The sequence below is a fragment of the Rhododendron vialii genome, chromosome 4a, assembly GCF_030253575.1.
Source record: "Rhododendron vialii isolate Sample 1 chromosome 4a, ASM3025357v1".
In the NCBI taxonomy this organism is placed as follows: domain Eukaryota; kingdom Viridiplantae; phylum Streptophyta; class Magnoliopsida; order Ericales; family Ericaceae; genus Rhododendron; species Rhododendron vialii.
In genome coordinates this window covers 38,889,122-38,910,038 of record NC_080560.1, presented here as the reverse complement: position 1 = coordinate 38,910,038, position 20,917 = coordinate 38,889,122, and the positions used below count along the sequence as shown (strand labels likewise).

The following is a 20,917-nucleotide window of genomic DNA, read 5'->3' as shown; positions in this document are numbered from 1 at the left end:
GTCCCCGGTGGTGGGTGTCCTCCTCCTCCTCTTTCTCTCTGAATCATATCTGGGGTGGGGGGAAAAAATTCAGCTTCTTTTTTTTTTTTTTTAAATTTGGGTAGTTGCTGACGTGGCACAAAACCCATATGCCACGTCAGCATCATGGGTTGGGTCATGGGTGGGATTCATGGCATGTAGACTTACTCTTAAAAATAATACATTTTTCAAGAAAAATAAATAAAACAGTAGTCTGGGTGGTGTGAAAAGTTTAGTTCGCAGCGTTTTGGAGGTTTTTTTTCGGAAGCGGGGCTCTAGGCACAGCACCCCCTATCCACACCCCAAACACTCCCAAACGGTATCGTTTGGGATTAAAAAAAATCTTAAGTTTTCAATTTGCAATCCTAAAGAGCAGAAACGTGATTATGAGAGTCTTAGAGATAAAATTTAATTATGCCTCTTTAGAATAATATAATCAGAATAATAAGATCTTCACACTGGTTCAAACTGATTGAAAATTGGAGCAGTAAATTTTTTAACCATATTTTTTAATATATAAACGGCCTAAAAAATTAAAAAATTAATTGCTCCAATTTTTAATCTGTTTGAGCAAGTGCGAAGATCTTATTATTTTGAACATATAATTCTAAAGGATCATAATTAACTTTTGTCTCTAAAACTCTTATAATTAAGTATCTGTTCTTTATTTAGGATCTTGTGGAGCAAAAACATGATTATTAGAGTCTTAAAACAAAAGTTAATTATGTCTTTTTAGAATAATATAATCAGAATAATAAAATTTTCGCACTTGTTCAATAAATTAAAAATTAGAGCACTTAATTTTTTACACCGTTTATATATAAAAAATATGGTTAAAAAATTTACTGTTCAATTTTCAATCAGTTTGAATCAGTGTGAAAATTTTATTATTCTGATCATATTATTCTAAAGAGTCATAATTAAATTTTATCTCTAAGGCTCTCATAATTACGTTTCTGCTCTTTAGAAATTATAAATTGAAAACTTAAGATTTTTTTTAATCCCAAACGGTACGATTTGGGGGTGTTTGGGGGTGTGGGTAAGAGGTGATGAGGCACAGCAGAGCTCCCGCTTCCTTTTTTTTCTATGTTTTTTTAATAAAACAGGCAGTCTAGCACGCTTCTCAAGAGCAAAATCTTGGCCCTTGATCCCGATCTTCCGCAAGAAACTGGTATGAAAATCGAACGGTCACATTTAAGTCGGAATTTATGGATAAGTGTGTAAACGCTCCACTTGCCTGCTGGCGTTTGGGGAAACACAATCAAAAGCGTTACCTACGTAACAATCCAAACAAATACTGGAGTACATATCAAAAACAATTTTTCATGTACATGTAAAGTCAACACATAATAATGTGTGTGTCGACGACTCATGTACACGTAAGAAGTTGTATTTCACTTTTTGTTCCTAACATTTTTGAAACGCAACAGTTTTCAAACTACAATTTTGCTGAGGCTGCATTCCACTAAGTCTTTTTAAAAAATAAGTTACTTATTTTCAATTTTTTTACACCGTTTAAAAGATTTCTAGTAATGCTATACACAGCAAAAATTGCACAGATTTGCTGCGGAGCCCATTACGGGTCCTACACAAACGATCCGAACCGTTCATTAAACGTAAAATATTTTTTCAAAGGCTCCCACAAAAAATTAATTCAATTTGATACCTATAGGTGCTCGATTCAATCATCTAACTTTTCATTATTCTGATTGAGTTGATTTTTCGCGGGTACTCTTGAAAAAATATTTTATATTTAATGAATAGTTCAAATCGTATGTGTGGGCCCCAAGAGAATTGGTGAGCGATCTTTGTGAGAAAAAGTCTGTGTGAACTGACTTACTGAAAGATCTCTTCGAGATCTATCAAACAAAAATTTATATTGTATAAAAAATTAAAAATAAATACTTATGTTTTAAAAAACCTTAGCGGAAAACACCCCGAACCCATAGTTTTCTTATAGAAAATAAACTATACACAAACCCTCTGTGTAAAAGGTAGTGTTCTCTCACCCTATAAAAACAAGACAATTCCGCCTGGGACAATGGGCAAAAAAGTGAGACAATGTTGAAAAAAGATTTTTTTCGATCTTATAAAATAGAAACTTAATTATGAGAGCTTTAAAGATAAATTTAATTATGATATTTTAAAATAATATAATCAGAATAATAAGATCTTCGCACGTGTTCAAACGGATAAAAAATTGAAGTACTATAATTTTTTAACTATATTTTTTAATATATAAAAAATTCAAAAATATTAAGCACTCTAACTTTCAATCTGTTTTAACCAATGCAAAAATCTTATTATTCTAAAGGATCATAAATAAATTTTGTCTCTAGAATTCTCATAATCAAGTTTCTATTCTACAGGGTTCTAAATAAAGAATAGCTACTAAATTATAAGATCTCTAAAGACAAAGTTTAATTATTATGCTTTGGAATAATATGATTAGGCCATCCACAGTGGTATAATCAAAAATGGATAACCAAAAGTTAACACATCAGCTTTTGATTATTCACTTAAGAGATTGCTAAGCTTAACAATGTTGAGGTTCACAATGGTCACTTCTAGTCCATAACCAAAATAAGGGGTCCACTACAATTTCACACAATCTCTCTCTCCCCTTTTGTTTCCCACCATTCACTTCCCTTCATTACGTTTTTTTTTTTGGCAAAAATATATCGAATATATGGTGTTCTTCCTAGTGTTATCTATCAAAACAACACCGATTTTTTTTGCTTCCTATTCCTATAGCCTATATCACAAATCCACTACTCTTTTAATCTTTCAAAAAAAAAAATCAGATGTGTTCTTAAATTTGGAAAAGAATGCAGGGTTCTTCCTTTTTTTTTTTTTTTTTTTTGCAAGGTTCTTTGTTTACTCAACCATGGGGGGAGGAACAAAAAAATGAATAACCACTTTTTAGTAGAAAAAATCAATTTTTTTTGCTAAAAAGTGATTATTTATCAAAATACTTGAATAAAAGTAAAAAAAAAAAAAACTTTTCCCGATTCCTCTCGTTGAGACGAATCAATAACCTATAAAAGTTTGGCGCAAAACTAAAAAATGCGAAAAAAATTCAAATAAAGATAGTTTTCAGATTTAAGTTAAGTTTAAGTTAAATTCATAAGAATGCAGCCTAAAATAGAAACGTAAAAGAAGAGTAAAATACCTTAATCCAGCAACGATGAGTTAAATTATAGATGATCGAGAAATATGAGCTTCACTTTTGGAGGAAAAAAAAGAGAAACAGTTTGTGATTAAAGTGAAGAAGATATAGAGCAAGTGAAGAAGAGAATAATAAAATAGTAGTTGAAATACATGTGTACATAAATTTTGGAATTAGTTAACTCATGTAGTGTGGGGTTCACAAATTTTGATTATTGAAAAAGGTTGCTAGTTTTGGTTATCCAAAGCCCAAAATTTGATTATTTCTAAGGATGTTGCTAAGTTTGATTATACCATTGTGAGCCATTTTTTGCACAAATATTGTTAACTTTAACAACAATTGTCTTTTGGTTATACCACTGTGGATGGCCTTAGAGCATCCGCAATGTAATAATCAAAAGTGAATAATTAAAATTTGTCATGTCAGCTTTGAATTATTCATTTAGATGATTACTAAAGTTAGCAATGTGAAATTCCACATTGTTACTTTTGATTATTCAAATGCCAAAATTTGATTATTGGTTAGAAGGTTACTAACTTTGATTATTACAATGTGAGCATTTTTTAAGCACACATTACTAACTTTAGCAATCTTTTGATTTTGATTATTATATTGTGGATGCTCTTAGAGCATCCCTATTGTAATAAGTAAATGAGTATGGATAAGCAAGTTTAAGAGTGATTTACTTATATATCCCTTCGACTTTACGCAAAAGTTCAATTTGGTTATTCAAGTTCCAATTTCAACAAATAAAATTTTTAATTAGCAAATTTGTTCCGATGTCATCCATCTGTTGGGTGTCGTTAAGAATTTGGACAGAAAGGGAGTATAAGCCCATCACGTGATCTTACCTACGGGCAGATTTGCCCATTCCCTTCCATCACCTCACTTCCTTATGGGTTTTCTGCTCCTTCTTCACTCCCTCACACTCCACGATCTAACCCAAAATTTGAGAATTCATCAACACCCCAAATTGAGTAAGACTGAGAAAATCCAGAGGGAATCGAGCCCCAATCAAATCAGATCGAGTTCTGAGGTGGGTAAAGAAGATGAGGCAGAGGTGGATTGCTCTGTTTCTGTACCTAACTATAGATTGAGAGAGATAGAAGCTGAAAATAGAGAATTTTTCGTGATAGAACAATACAGAGATTATAATGGGATAGAGGAAAAGGTCCTGAAGGAAATGAAGTGTTGGGTTTAAGAAAACTTGTGGCGGAGGTGGTTGTTCTGTTTCTTTAACAGAGCAAGAAGAATTTGGTAAAGGGGATTGTTCAAATTCGATGTAAAGAACAAGAATCTTCAATTAAAATCTGACCTCAGCGTCTGGAGTTCTTTGTTGGACACGCGGTTACTGGTTGATTCCGGTTGAGTCGACCAATTCAGAAACAGAGGACAGTCAAAGTAATAACAACTATCATGAAATGTGAAGCATTCCATTCAGAATAAACACATCTGTGCAGATTGGGGGTTGTCTTAAAGAATCATGAAAGTCGTATAGATAGTTTTTTTTTTCTCTTTTGTTCTTGCTTCTCTCATGATAGCTGTTGTATAGCTTGTGTTCTTGTAAAGGGATTTTATCCCTGACCTTATTTTCATTGTTAGAGCTTAATAAATTTATGCACTTATCAAAAAAGAAAAAACAGTGTGGAGGGGGAGAAATATGATGATGAAAATCATGAGGCCAATTTTTGAAAATCATGAGGCCAATTTCTATTCCGAGTGCAACGGTGCCGATCGTAGAGATGAGGCAGAGCTCTCCGCCTTTGAGAGCTCTCTGAAATCCCATCAAGCAACCCTTTTTTTTTTTTAAGTTGTAGCTCTAAGATGATTCTCAATGGAGATAAGGGTTAGGAAGGGAGGAAAATTAGCAAATATGCCCCTGAGAAAGATCACGTGATGGGCACATGCTCATTTTTCGTCCAAATTAGTAATGGCATCCTGGAACAAATTTGCAAATTAAAGGTTTTATTTGTTGAAATTGAAACTTGAAGGACAAAACTGAACTTTTGCGTAAAGTCGAAGGGATATATAAGTAAATCACATAAAATTTAACAACAATGCTAAAAAAAACAACCACTACATTGTAATAAGCAAAATTACAAGAAGTTACAAGTCTTTTAGCAAATAACTAAGTTTCACTCATTCCATAACCAAACTCAGAACTCAATAACTCAAAAACACCCCAAATTGGATGAGATGAATTGTTTGGTGTGGTCGGATTGCGTGATTGGAACTCATTTGTGATTGGACAAATGTGCATTATATATATATATATATTTTTAGTTAGAGATGCAAACATAATTAATGTGAAGATAGAGATTATTAAGTTTGATTAAGTACTAAATGAATAATCAAATGCTGATGTGACACATTTTAATTATTAGTTTTGATTATTACCATTGCGGATGCTCTTAGAATAGTAAGATCTCCGTACTCATTCAAACGGATTGAAAATTGGAGCGCTTAATATTTTTGAATTGGTTATATATTTAATAAAAAATATAGTTAAAAAATTAAGTATTCTAATTTTTAATCTGTTTAAATCAGTACGAAGATTTTATTATTCTAAAAGATATCATTAAATTTTGTCTTTAAGGCTCTTATAATCAAAATTTTGCTCCTTAAGATCCCAAAAAATCATTTTTCAATATTGTCCAACGTTTTGTCGATTGTCGCACACTGAGTTGCCTTGTTTTTATTGGGGGTGTTTACACTAATAAAAAACACCAAGAACTTAACACATTTTATCATCTTGTTTCTACTAATAAAAAAATTTCAGCATTTACCATCTTGTTTCCACTAATAAAAAAATTGTCAACAACTTTTTTTGCTACTATAACTCTACTTAGAAACACATCAACAACTATTTACTACCGAAAATAATTTGACATTTTTCAATAACTTGTCTACTGTCAAAACACCTAACAACTTTCTATCTACAAATAAAATCTACAAACCAATCATTCTACCACCACACCAATTTACACACCAACAATCACAATAAGAGTAGGGCCCACACACACTACAATCAATGTGTATGGGCCCCAACTTTATTATGAGCATAAACATATAAATATATGCATAAATGAATGTGGTATTAAAATTTTCCATCTACAAACTCTGGTACACATCAACAACGGTTTTCTTGGGGTGGGGGGGGGGGGGCCTCATAAATATGTAACCTAGTCGTCCGTCTGATACCTCAATCGCTTCAAACTCTGCTTTCCTCCGCAAGTAGCATGATAATAGAACAACGGTCCGTCTAATAGGCGAATGCTAAGAATTGACTCTATTTAATCGACACCAACGTATAGACCTGTTAATGGGCCGGATCCGATCCGAATTCGATAAGACTCAAATTCGATAGTTGTAATTCGGATTCGAATCCGATCCGGAAACTTTTTTTACTTCAAAAATTTTAGCAAAAAAATTTTTTTTTTTCAAAAAAATACAATTTTTTTTCTTCAAAAAAAAATTATTTTCCGAAAAAAAATTTAAAATTTAAAATAAAAATAAAAATACAACTTCTTAAACATTTTTTTTTCAAAATAAAAATTTTACTATTTTTTTAAAAAAAAATTGAAAATTTTAAAAAAAATAAAGTTCGGATTCGGATTGATAACGGATTTAATCCGATCCGGATCCGTATTGAATTACCGGATTCGGATTATCGGATCGATGTTATTGGATTCGGATCCGGATCCGGATCGAATTTTTCGGATCGAATCCAGATCGAATCCGGTCCGTTGACAGGCCTACCACCGTACATTCCATTCTGACTGCTAACTTCGTAAAGTATTCATTATCCGTCTACCAATTTTTTGTTCCAAATTTACCCTTATTTAGCATTCATGTTGAAACTCTCCGTAAGTCAGAAAACAACCCCTTTTACTCTTTGGAATTTGATATTTGCACTCCACTATTTATTAAGAGAATAAATTCTTTACACCGTCGGTATAAATATTTGTTTCCTCCAAATTAATTGTATTGCGACACGTGTCAAAATAGTTGTCCCAAGTAATAAAACATGACGACGTGATGCAATGCAATTGATTTAGAGGAAACAAATGTTTACACCGGCGGTGTAAAGAATTTATTCTCTTTTATTAATGACGCTACACTTTATTTTAGTAACTTCATGTTCAAAGTGAAGCACTATCAGTGAAAAGTGGAGCGCGAATATCAATTTCCTACAATTTTTATTTGCGTAATTGATACCACCACATTTTTTTCTCGAACAAAGTGCGCTGCATCAAAAGGAAAATAGGCTAAGTTCTGCCTAATTTTTAACATTTTTTTTTAGATTTTGTCCTTATTACAAAAACGAGCTCATTAATTTTGCGTCAACCTTTTGTAAATTTGATTCGTCTTAACGAGAGAAATCAAAAAAAGTAATTTATATTTTTACCTAAACATTTTTTATTCAATTTTAAGCCGAAAAAGCTAGTAATTTTTTTTTACTTTTTTGCTGAAAAGTAGATATTCCCAAAATATTTTGGTAAAAGTAAAAACATTTTACTTTTTCGATTCCTCTTGTAGAGATGAATATCATTATGGTAGCTACATTTTGTGGAATCCCTGTTAAAGTTAGCTAAGTTAGATATCTATAAGAACTTGATCAATTCTTTGTTTAATTTTTTGTTACAAAATTAAACGAAAAATTAATGAAGCCCAAGACTAAAAATAGGAACAAGGGAATATTTCTAGCTGGTGATCAAGGCGAAGGAGTTAGAGATTTCTTTCCTTCAAAAACTCAAGGTTCAAACCTTTTAGGTGTTATTAACTCTATTGGAGTTCGTACATACGAATTATTTACTCCAACTTCAAGTGGGATCCTGCTAGTGCACGATGAATTTATGATCTTCTAAAATTAGTTGACTTGTGCATAAGATAACCCGAACACCTGATTATCAAATAAAAAACAACGGAAGATTTTAGATTAACCAAAAAAAACGTGTCTCGGCATTATATAAATTCCCAAAAAAAAAAAACTCTAAAATAGAGACAAAACTCACCTTCAAAAAATCTCCCCAGTTCTCCTTCAAGGTGAAAATGGGAGGTAGGTTAAAAGAGAAAGCAGTGGAAAGTAAAGTAGAAAAGTGGAAGAGAATAGTTTGTACGTATCCTATCCTAAAAGCAAAATGACAGGTTGGAGAAAAAAGAACGCTGCTACTGGTACAGCAGGAGGTGCACAGCAGTCGCGCACAAATCGCTTTTGCGCCTGTCTCGGATCCCGCAAAGATGATCGGAGCCGTTCATTTTGTTCAAAATACTTCGTTTAGGGTCACTGTAAAAAATCATCTCAATCCGATATCGGGAAGGGTGTTTACGAATCATCCAACTTTGCTTCAAAATTACGGCTTCGATCATCTTTGCGGGACTCGAGACGGGCGCAAAAGCGATCTGTGCGCGGCTGCTGTGCACCTCCCGCTGTACCAGTAGCTTTACTGGAGAAAAAATCACCCACATCTAAAATCGGTGCCTTTGGGTCCGTTCCAGAAAGTAAATTTTTTTTTATTTCTACAAAAAGATAATTTTAAATTTAAAAATTATAAATTTATTAAAATTTAAAAATATATAATATGAATTTTATTTGAAAGATCTCAATGAGATCTTTTATACGATGAAAAAAAAATTAAAAAAATATTTTTTATTTACATCATTTTTGATTTTAAAAATATAAAATAAACTGCTTATTTTTTAAAAAAATTTCTGAAATAGGGCTTAGTATGGGAGATTTGTTATTAGTTGGAAAAATGAGGAGATTTGTTATTTTAGTTGGAAAAATGAGGGTTAAAATTGTCCACTTTGGTAAACATCTTTTTCTGTCAACTTATCTAAACTAGTTAGTAAACATTTTTAAAAAAGTAATGCTGTGTTTGGTTTGGTTTTTGTATTTTTTTAAAAAAATAATAGGAATAATAAATAGAGAGATAGAAAAAAAAATGTTGAAAGTAGGAAGAATATAAAAAGAATCTAAATGAAATTTTTTGAAATATTTTTTGTACGGCATAAATCAGTTGGGCCCACCAATTCTCAGCCGTAACCATTGTTCATCTACTCCCCCTATAATCCTATATAATCGCCTCCTTCTGCAAACTTTCCCTTCCCTTCCCTTCCTTTCCCTTCCCTGCCGGAGTCCAACTTTCTCATATATTATTCTCTCCCTACAAATCTACAAGAACTCTCCCTCTATCTCTCTATATCTCATCCTTTCTCGATAACTTTCATCCATAGTTTGATTGTGGGAGCCTCGTGCAGCTTGTCTGACCTCCATGACTCTACAAATGCGTCGTTGGCTTGAGTCTGGATCTAGACGGACAACTATATATCGCCTGAGATGGCACCGGGATGTAGACCTTCACCTTCTTCTCCTCTGCAACAGCCGCCTTCGAGCCACGTCATCAGATCTAAATCGGCTTCAAGAGGACGTTTTCGGTTCGGATCTTGAACGGGGACGCTGGTTTAAATTTGGACCGGGTCAACGTTCGTTTTTGGACTGGGTCAACGTTCGGTTCTTCACGTAACACGTATTTCATCGTCTAATGGGTTTGTACGTTTTTCCCCCCTAGCTTATACAAATATATTATACATTTTTGCATCATATATACAAGCTGTAAGCGTGTTCTGAGACCTTTGGTGGCGTGGTCTGTAGTCTGCTTTGGTCTTTGGTAATTTGGATTTTGAGGCTTTGGGCAAAAATCACTGAAAATGTTGGGATTAGGCTTACCTGAAATTAGACCTTCGACTGTGTTCTGGTGATTCTTCTTAAAAAATAAATACTTAATTTTAAATTTTAAGCTTAAAAATGATAGACTTACTGAAATAATTTTTTGTGCATTATGGATCTTGTTTAATAGATTTCATCGAAATCTTATGAACGGTGAAAAAAATAAAAAAATTAGTTTCGTAAATACATTATTTTTAAGTTTGAAAATTAAAAATAAATATTTATTTTTTATAAAGACGTAAGAGGAACGTAGCCTAAGCACATCTGGGTGCATTCTTGTGATCTTAATTTAGGATCTTATCTTATTTTAGATCTTATTTACAAATAAGTTTTGGACATACACTCTCCTTAACTTATTTGTCTAAACTTATTACTTATCCTCCCCAAACACAATTACGATGTGGCCAAGTCTAGATTTGAAGTTCAAAAATAAGTTTAAGGTCCCGTTCAGCTAACTAAAATAAGTACTTATTTTTTGAATTAAGTATAATGTATTATGACAGAATAATCCTTAGGGTGTAGAGCTTAAGTTCAAAAATAAATTTAGGAAAATAACTAAACCGTAAGGTCAACTTTAAGATCACAAACAATGCCATCAGCCCATCCCTATTGTCCGTTCAAAAATCAAACCTATTCATTGTCTCTCTCATCGCATCCTTTGATAGAGCGGCCAGAAACACAGTAATCGCCCTAGCTGGTGAGTTACTCACGAATCTCTCCTTAGATTCTTTTGAGAAATTCATCGTTTCCTTTCCTCTCAATTTTTGGTGGGTGCAGGATCTGTAGATCTACGACTTGGATTAACTGACTAAACTCGGCAATCGGAATCTACTTTCCTTGGTATAGACTCTCTCGCTCTTTCTCTGATACTTTTTTCGTTCTGGCTATCAATGACGAAACTACTTGTGGGCTAGGAGGAGGCCAAGGCCCCAACTTAGCCAGCGTAGTTTCGATTTTTTCTTTGATATGAATACTTCAAGTTAACATAACCAATTGGTAGTTCAAACAATATTTTCAAGAATAGATCTTGATAATTTTGAGTATAATTTTGAACGATGGCACTTGTGCTTACTTCTCATAGTTTGGCCCCTCGTTGATGTAGGACACTAGGACGTGATTTGGAATTGGGTTAAGGATGCCCAAACATGAAGGAAAGGGGTTGTTTTGGGGCTACGAATAGTGAATAGTAATTTGTAAGAAGGATAGTGATGCAGGGAAGCTAATGAAACACGAAACCACTAAATCAAGTTCAAAATCCGTTGATTCGTAATGAATACCCGGAGATCGAAATTTAGTCAAAGAATACCTAAGAATGAAGGCATCAAACACTTTGTTGATTTCGTAGAATACCAAATTCGCATAAAAGAAAACACCCTTTATAATTTCATTAATCATCAAAAACTGAATAGCCCTAAAGCTTACAATTCATTTTATAGTAGGAGAAACCCTACACACTAGGAAATAAGAAAAAGGAAACTACCAAAGTTAGAATCGAGTCTTCTTGATCAAATAATTCTTAAAAAGGAAACAAAATAAACTAAATTGAAAAATTAAATAATGTAGACACTTATTTCTATAATTGCAAGATTCCTAACAAAATAAATAAAACAAAAATAAAGAACTTTATATTCTTTTTTTAAATAATATAATCTTTTAATTCTGTATCATTCTCTCGGGCTTGAGAAAATTCGTCCTTGAGTTTCAATTACCTCAAATAATCTTGCTCGTTGAAACTTGTTTGCATCAATTTTATACTTTAAGTTGATCTTCTCGAACTTGAATTTTAACAAGGAGTCTTCAAATGCAAAAGGTGGAATATTAGTGAATCCCATAAAATCGCCGTGAACTATGTTTTCACTTTGTTCCTTGCAGAGTCCAAATATTTGAACACCTAACCACGTGAATGTTGGGTTACTTCTAGATGAAACTTTAAATTCCAGTTGCAACGGCACCGAAATTGTAGTATCCAACACGAAATGCAGATGATCATCTTTACGCAAAACAATCCCATACTTCACATCACTGAATGGTTCCTCATAAAAAATAGGCGGCTTACTCCAATCCACAATTGGATCTGGAATAACTTTGGATGTGAAAAGCCACCGAACTGTAGCCTCCTCAATGACGGAGCACGAACTCAATGGGTAGTAGTGAGATTGATTATTAATGATCAAGGCGGCTCTCTTGACCAACGCTTCATGGGTATCCTCAATCTGTTGAAACCATACTCCTAGTTGTGCACCCGTGCAGCCTCATCACCTTTGTTCACATCTTTGGCAATAGCATAACGACCATCACAAACTCCTTGTTGCGCTATGATCCAGAATCGAGTCCACTAAATCGAGTCCAAAATCCGTTGATTCGTAACGAATACCCGGAGATCTAAATCTTTCTCTAAACCCGTTTAGTCAAAGCCAGGAATAAAGGCATCAAACAAGAATTTGGCATAAAAGAGAATATTCTTTATAAAACTGAATAGCCCTAAATCTTACAAATCAATTTATAGTAGGAGAAACCCTACACACTAGGAAATAAGAAAAAGGAAACTACCAAAGTTAGAATCGAGTCTTCTTGATCAAATAATTCTTAAAAGAAAACTAAATAAACTAAATTGAAAAACTAAATAATGTAGACACTTATTTCTATAATTGCAAGATTCTTAACAAAATAAATAAAACAAAAATAAGGGGAACTTTATATTCTTTTTTTAAATAATATAATCTTTTCATTTTGCTTTAGTTAGGAAGGGTTAGAGAAGGGTAGATGTATCACACCTAAAAATCCAAGGCAACACACCAAAGGACTCTTTAGCATTACACCAAAGAAACAACTGCATCGCTCTATCTAAGAGCTTGAAAGCTACTAAATTTTTATTATCACTCATTATGATATGCTTTGCCATAAGGTTTACAATCTTATTTTCTTAGTTTTACTCATTTTAACTTGACTCTGGAACTTCTCAAAATAAATAACTTTGAACTAACTTTAGACTCCAAAAGACACATTGACTATATACTCTTTTACTGCATTAATGGTTTGGAAAAACCAAATGACTCTTGATCAACTAATGCACAATTTCACTACATTAATGACATGGAAAAATCAAATGAGACACATGAAACCATGGAAATGGAATTAGTCCAACAATAAGATTAACAACATGATACAAAATGAAACTAGCCCTCTAGATCTAATTCTTCCCCTATTAATGTTGATTCCGCTCAGCTTCTTGAGCTTGTTTGTGGTTATGACACCTGTGATTTTGATTTGTATTTGGGCTGATAATAGTTAATGGTGAAAGTGCAGGTGCTGTTTAAGTAAGAATTTAATTTTGGGGGGAAATTGTTTTGTACAGATTCTACACGTAAGCCCTATACCCATGATCATCTTTTACACAGATACTACTTCTGTTCTGCTGTCGATTTAGGTAACAACAAAACCATAACCAAACCAATACCTAATCGGTAATCCATGGTCTCTACCGTAGTTATACCAACGAGGAAAAAACGATTATTGTTCGGGGAAAAGAGAGTGGTTCGGTTAAGGTACCCATCGGTTCGATATATATTGCAATCCTTAACCCTAGCCACTTTAGCAACAGTATTGGCAACCTCTTGCAAGGCTTTGACTTCAAAGATTGGAGCATTTTGAGCCTTCAAAATCTAACTTTCTTCCACCTTGGGAAGATTTGCACATGCTTCACTCTAGCTTGCTTTGGTTGTGGCAGTTTTATAGTGGGCTTAACATCGGTGTGGATTCTAGCAATGTTTAGGTATGAGCTTGAGCTTTCCATGACTCTATTATGAGTGTTAATGGCCTCAAGTCTTTGCATACAGTATTCAAACACGTTGCTAATAGGTCTGGAATTAACGCGCTGCTCACAAACCTTTAGAAGACAATCCTTCACATTATCATGGGAAGGCTATAATCAAAATTGGATAATCAAAACTTGTCACATCATCTTTTCAAACTACAAAAAAATTAAAAACTGTGAACAATAGAAAATAGTTTTGAAACTAATAAAAACTATTCACTAGAAATAGAAAATACTTTTTGAAACTTAAAAACTAGTTTTAAAAAACTGTTTTTGAAAAAAAAACAAATTTTATTTAGTAAAATATATTTTTCCGAAAATATTAAATTTGGTTATTGTCAAAAGGTTGCTAGTTTTGGTTATCCGAAGCTCAAAATTTGATTATTTCTAAGGAGGTTGTTAAGTTTGATTGTAGCATTGTGAGCCATAGTTTGCACCAACATTTTTAACTTTAAAAACCTTTTTACTTTTGATTATAGCATTGTGGATACTCTTAGCTTTAATCCCTCGCCATGTGTTTATCAGTGGCTAATATGATCTTCAAGACCATACTATCACATTCGTGCCAAGCCAACAAGTTTAATTTTCGCGAATCTTATTCTTCGATTCGTAATCTCATGAACTTCAAAAAAATCCTCTATTGATCAAGCCAATTGGAGAACAATCTACGATAATTTCTTTCATCAAAATCTGAAACTTTTATCCAACAGCTCAAGGTATATTATGGTGCATAGGATCTCTCACTTTGTGAAAACATAGTGAAAAAACCGTAAGATACCAAAATTGATGCAGGATGGAATTTGAAATAGGTTAAGGCTCAAATACAAAGGAAATGGATTGTTACCAAAATTGATGCAGGACAAGATTCGGAATTTGGTTAAGGATGCTCAAACATGAAGGAAAAGGGTTGTTTTGGGTTGCGAATAGTAATTTGTAAGGAGAAGAATAGGAAGTTTTAGAGCATGTACACCAGGTATTAGCTAATAAAACTCGCAAACAGTGCATATTTTTCATTTTACTTACTCACATCTCTTTTAACACTACACCAACGCTATCTATTTAACCTATTTTTTATTAAAATATTATTACTTTTAGAGGGAGGGAGGGAGGGAGTGAGAGAGAAGAGGACAATGCTTTGGTGATAGAAGAGGAGAGAAAAATTAATTGTTTAAAGAGTAGGTGATGAACAGTGCTAAGGTATTAACACCTAGCCATTTCATAAAAGTCATTTTAGCTTGGGGTTTACCTTAGCTGCTGTTACTTGGTTTTTTGGTTTTCTTTCGGTATAATAGCTCAAAAAGGCATATTAGCTCATCTGCTAAACATGCTCTTAGAGAAGGATAGATGTAGGTATCACACCTTAACCCAAGGTATCACACCAAGGGGCTCTTTAACATCACACGAAAGAAACGACGTGCTTTCACACAATCTAAGAGCTTGAGCTACTCAGTTTTTATTATCGCTCGATTTGGTTTGCCATAAGGTTTGTAATTTTATTTATACCTATTTCAACTTAACTCTAGAACTTTCCAAAATAAATAACTTTCAACTAACTTTAGGCTTCCCAAGACACATTAAACAATGACTTTTTTACTGCATTCATGACATGTAAGATCAAATGACTCTTTAATCAACTAATGGACTCTTGCATTAATGAGTGGTAATGACTCTTTGGTTTGGAGTTTTGAGATAAGATGTAATGAATGAAGAAAGATAAAGAAATTTATTGAGAATCGTACAAAGAGTAATTTTTTTTGTCAAAACTTGTGAAAGAACAAAGTGCAAAAGACTCTTTGATCAACCAATGGACTCTTTGACATCATTAATGGCATGATGACTCCTTGATCAACTAATGGACTCTTTGACATCATCTAAAGACATGGACTAGAAATTAAATAAAGACATTTTGACTTGACTAAAACCCAAAAGATGTTTCTAAAAATTCGGTCCATGTCTAACAAATATCCCAAGTTGCCCTATGTCATCCAACATTTGCCAAAATTAAAGCTTGGGCCTTGGAAACATCCAATCCATGAGGCCATAACTTCCAACCATATGAAATTACCAAATACCCATAACCTCTTTGTATGACCGCATCACCTGTTTGCGAAATCCAATCACCTGGTTATTTTTTCTCTATTTTCGTCTGTCGGCTGCCCAGTGGGCGAACAATATTGGGGGTTTTCAGAAAAGAAGGGGAATAAAGAGCTTGTGTTTATTATCAGAAATCTATTGATATAAATTGCTTGTGTTTTATGTAAGCAATTTTCTCAATATCGTTACTTATTCTCTCTCTCCTTTTTTCTTTTTCTTTCGGGCATTCCGTTTGTTTCTTTTGAACATTCCTATACGTGCACCACTCCAATTTACCTAGGCTAAGTATAGATGCCAAAATTACTCCGGTCATATTATTTTAGTCTGGAACTTTGTAGATGAAAATGTGGTTTCTTTGCAGCGTACTTTGGGTTTCAAATAGACCGAACTGTTCGTGAATATCTGTCACTTGATTTGTTGGGCTGATTCGCGTAAATGGCTCTTATCATATTGTCTGGTCCTGAAATTTTTTTTTTTTTTTTTTTTGTATTTGTAAAATAGAGTGTGTAGTTGTTTTGATGTATATTGGCTATCATTTGATAACCTCTATTGTTCATGTATCATTTTTATTCTTCATTTTGAGTTGGGGATTATAGAAAGGTATCTAGGATGTCGTTGGGTGATATACTATCCCAAACAGAAAACCTGACCGTACTTTAAGGGCTGTCATTGCTTTCAATGTAATTTTTGATCTACTTAAAATTTCCTTGACTAGTTCTAATTTATTGTTCATCTATTTATCATGGAATCATTTGCATAGAGAAAACTCCGCGATCATCACTTCTGAAAAAAGCCTTGATCTAGAGAGGGTTTATTTGTCTAAACTTATTTCTTATCCTCCACAAACACAATTACAGAATTGCCAAGTCTAGACTTTAAGTTCAAGATTGAAGTTCAAAAATAAGTATTAAACTGTAAGTTCGACCTTAAGATCAATAGAACGCACCCTTATTCGACAACGCCATAGCTGAGCATGGACTCATATTCCAACGGTCTAAGAGGTAAAGAGAAAAAACCTACACCCTACAAACCAACTCACAGGCTGCCGCCCCCCCTCCCCCCACTCTCTCCCCGAAGCCTCTAATATAGCGGCCAAAAACAGTCATCGCCTTAGTTGGTGAGTCACTCACACGAATCTCTCCTCTATTAATATTCTTTTGCAAAATTCATCGTTACCTCTCCTTTCAACTTTGGGTCGGTGCAGCACCTGCAGATGTACAACTTGTTCGTGAATATCTGCCACTCGACTTGTTTTAATTTGCTGATTTGCGAAAATGGCACTTATCTCGTCATGACAAAATTTTGTTATTGGTAAAATGGAGTGAAAGGTATGTGCAAAAAAACCCGAGCCCCGACGGACCCGACCCGAAGGGTTTCGGGCGGGACCGAACATGTGGTTCGGTCAGGTACGGGTACACTTTTCCAAAAAAAATCAGTTTTCGGTTCGGGGCTCGGAGTGTTGTTTTTTCTTACCCGGCCCGACCAAAACCCGACCCGACCCAAAAAATCGGTTACGCGGACGGTTATCCCCCCTCCTTCGGTTCGGGTCCCAAAAATTCGATAATCGACCAATCGGGTCGGGTTTGGGACCGAACCCGACCCGTCCGACCCGTGCACACCCCTAGTATGTGTCATTGCTTTGATGTGTATTGGCTATCATCTGATGACCTCTAGTATTCTATCTGATGTATAATTTTTATTCTTCATTTTGAGTTGGGGACTATTGAAAGTTATCACTACAACACGAAAGGGCTATAACGAGGATTTAGTTTCCTCGCCAATGCATCTGATTTCCTTGCAAAACGTATTGGTGAGGAAAAATTTCCTCGGTAGTTTACCTTGCCTAAACATTGTCGCAAAAGGTTTTAGCGAGGGAAAAAAAATTTCCTCGCTTATTCCGACACAATTGCGAGGAAATTTTTCGTCGTTAAAGGCTGTGAATTTTACTATTACCAACAGTAATTGACGAGGAAAAACTTTCCTCGCTAAAATAAATCCAAAAAGTAAACAATCTCTCTGCGTTTTTTGCCACTCCCAGCACTTAAACCTTGGTTCTCTTGTATAAAACACATAATACCTATCCACCGCACCACTTTTCACTTCTAAGTGAAATTGTGAACTTTTTTTTATTTATTATGTTTTTGCTTCTCTTTCACCTTTCCAAATTAGTTTCTTCAACATTAATTATGGCCTTTCAACTTTTTGTACTCTTAGATTCTCTAAATTTATTTGTACAAATTTAATTTTTTGCTAGCACAACAATTTTTTTAGTTGAAACATGTTATATTGGTATCCGACAACTTTTGAAGGACTAATAATATGTGTCATTATTCTTATTTTTTGATGGAATTATCCTTAACTTTTATGGAATGAGATTTTTGTCGTCATAAGCTAGCTCGATATATATTTTAATATCAGATTATGAATGAAAAGTTTCATCATTGTTATTTTTTAATTTTAAGAGTGAGTTTGACCTTCTTCTTATTGCCAAATACAAAGGGTATTATAGATTCGTAGTTATTTTTTAAAGCTTTTTTCATCATTGCTATAATAATATGAACAAAATTTGTAAATATTCAGATTAGATCATCCTAAAAGCACTAAAGACAATACTTTTTAAATTTTTTCATCTTTAACGAATTTTTTAAAATTTTAAATTACCCAATATCACACACACACACAATATGTATATGTATATTTAAAAATATGCATAATACTTACAAAATTGCATTTGAAATTAATGTTTAACATATTTATTTGTTTATAAAGGAATGCCATTAGAATCACCTAAGTTGGTTTAATAACGGTTCACACAAAAAATTCTTTACAGCATGAATGCACAATAGATATGAAATAGTATTTTTTTTTTTGTGAAGTAGTGTATTTTATGTAGATGTTTTGAAAATAGATTTGTGATGATCTAATTAACTTCGAGATATTTTCAATACGACATCACTTCAAGATGTTGTTAACTTTATTATCTTTTGTTGAGTTTTTCATTACTATAGAATAAATCCTCAATACATACACTTCAAGATATCTTTCATTGCAAATTAGAATAAGAAAAGTGACAAATATGTGATTTTTTCACCAATTCAATGCGATTGACAAGAAAACTATTTTTTCCAGTTTATTACTGTTTTATTTTAATAAATTTGATAATGGTATTGAACTATGTAGTTGATTATGTCTTACCATTGTGATATTAGAAATACATAAGAACATAATTAATAATGATTTATATATATAACAAAAATTAATAAGTCGTAAAAAAGGCAAGGAAATCAGATTTTCTCGCCAAAAGCTTACATTTGGCGAGGAAAATCAGATTTCCTCGCCAAAAGAAGGAAATCTGATTTTCCTCGCTGTAACCCTTTCGTGTTGTAGTGTATCTAGGTTGTTGGGTAATATACCATCCTAAACATAAGACCTTCCTGTACTTTAAGGATTGTCATTGCTTTCAATGTAATGTTCCATCTGCTTAAAGTTCCTTTGCACAGTTTTGATTTATTGTTCATTTATTTATCATAGAACCATTTGCATAGAGAATATCTGTAGCTCGACTTGTTTCGCTGATCCCCATAAATGGCTCTTTCATTTTTTTCTACAAGTATCGTCACAGTGATGATTTCTGAACTTTTGCTCTGCATCATGCATATGATAAGCAAATCCCTTTTGATAGGTAATCATGCACTTTGAGAAAGACAAAATCCAGAAAGTTATGAGTGGGACGTTGAGACTCCAAACTGAATTCGGTATGGCTGAAAACGGTTTTTTTGTATTGTTATTTCCTCTCAAAGCTATTCTTTTATATATTTATATATATATATATATATATATATATATATATATATATATATATATATATATATATATTTTGGTAGCAGAATACAGTGATCTGTTTCCTAGCAAGGTGGGAACCGGGATATTGTACGACAAGGAGGGCCATATACTAACAAATGCCCATGTAGTGTCTGATTCCTTTGACTTCAAATTTCTCTCCCCCGGAACTTTGGCTAAGCACTGGGTTGCCGGCAAAGTTGTTGCCAATTTTAAAGGCGGGGAACAATGTGATGCGGAAGTCCTCTCTGTGGACGTCGGTAATGATGTCGCTCTCTTGAAAATACCTGAAAGTGTAATTAAGCCTTCTAATATTCCATGTGACTTTTCAGAAGAAGTGCCAGGCATGGGCGACAACTTTTTTGTTGTGGGTCACCCTCATGTCGTCCCTTTCTATGTTAAGTACGGACATGTGAGTGACCCCTCCCGCCCCCCCAGTGACATCCATGCGAACATTCTAAATGGTTTTCCTCACTCCCTCGAACACATGGACCCAGCCATGAAATTTCTTGAACTTGATGTTATGGCTGGTCCGGGGTTCTCTGGAGGGCCCCTATCAACGGTAGAGGGATTGGTGTTTGGGGTCTTACATGCTGGAATCCAAGGAACCGCTTGTTACGGAATACCATTTGCCATTATTCAAAGTGCCTTGGGTCGAATGTTCAAACGCAGCCCGGGAGACCATGTGTTCTGTCATTTCAATTGAGCACCCTTAGTCAAACTTGGACATCTTTTCGGAATTTCTGCCGTTGTTTCTTAGTCAAACTTGGACATCATTTCTGCTGTTGTCTTATCACTTGGCCAATTCTGCGGGCTTTGCTTTCAACGACTTGTTTGCCTTTTATTATTATATACTTATATTTTATTTTGGTTAATGTACACTTAATTGCCCGAAAAATAAAACATCTTTACTTGATAACAGGGGGCTCTCTTTAATACTTCTTCCATCCTCTTTTTTAGAGTTTTGTATTTCATTTTGGGCTATTCCTAGTGTTTATTTTCTATTTTGACATCTTTACTTATAGAAAGTAAGTAGAAAAAATGTAGGTAAAAGTGTAACGACTTGGAATTTTGACCCATTTTGATCTCTTCCGAATAAATATTTTATTAGATTGTTTATTTTTATTAGTTAAATTATTTTGTTAATTATTAAACCAAACCTAGACTTTTCTAACCTAGGAAATCCTAACCCTAAACCTAGAAACCGTGGTACTATATAAAAACATGTTTTATTTTTATACAAACTTTATAT

At 33.7% G+C, this 20,917-nt stretch overlaps 1 protein-coding gene and 1 long non-coding RNA gene across 4 annotated transcripts; one reads left to right on the top strand and one right to left on the bottom strand.

The window, feature by feature from the left end:
* Positions 1–9,295: 9,295 nt before the first annotated feature.
* LOC131324274 (uncharacterized) lies at positions 9,296–10,718 on the bottom strand. Its single transcript, XR_009199277.1, has 2 exons — positions 10,596–10,718; positions 9,296–10,547 (listed from the first exon to the last, which is right to left on the bottom strand). It is a non-coding gene; the product is annotated as an uncharacterized LOC131324274 (long non-coding RNA).
* On the top strand, positions 10,644–20,491 carry LOC131324273 (uncharacterized). Of its 3 annotated transcripts, none has more exons than XM_058356180.1 (3): positions 10,644–10,757; positions 19,508–19,580; positions 19,713–20,491. In XM_058356180.1, exons 2-3 carry the CDS (start codon positions 19,514–19,516, stop codon positions 20,369–20,371), a joined length of 726 nt encoding a protein of 241 aa, XP_058212163.1. In that variant the 5' UTR covers positions 10,644–10,757; positions 19,508–19,513; the 3' UTR covers positions 20,372–20,491. The 3 variants fall into 3 exon arrangements, with proteins under 3 accessions (XP_058212163.1, XP_058212162.1, XP_058212161.1); XM_058356179.1 differs by lacking the exon at positions 10,644–10,757 and adding an exon at positions 17,450–17,554 and having other exon boundaries at positions 19,213–19,580; XM_058356178.1 differs by lacking the exon at positions 10,644–10,757 and adding an exon at positions 17,450–17,554 and having other exon boundaries at positions 19,213–19,580; positions 19,710–20,491.
* The last annotated feature ends 426 nt before the right edge of the window (positions 20,492–20,917 follow it).

Coding starts and splice junctions, on each gene's coding strand:
- LOC131324273 (XM_058356178.1), top strand. CDS start 19,514: ATGCACTTTGAGAAAGACAAAATCCAGAAAGTTATGAGTGGGACGTTG. Junction 19,581..19,709: donor GAGACTCCAAACTGAATTCG/GTATGGCTGAAA, acceptor ATATTTTGGTAG/CAGAATACAGTGATCTGTTT.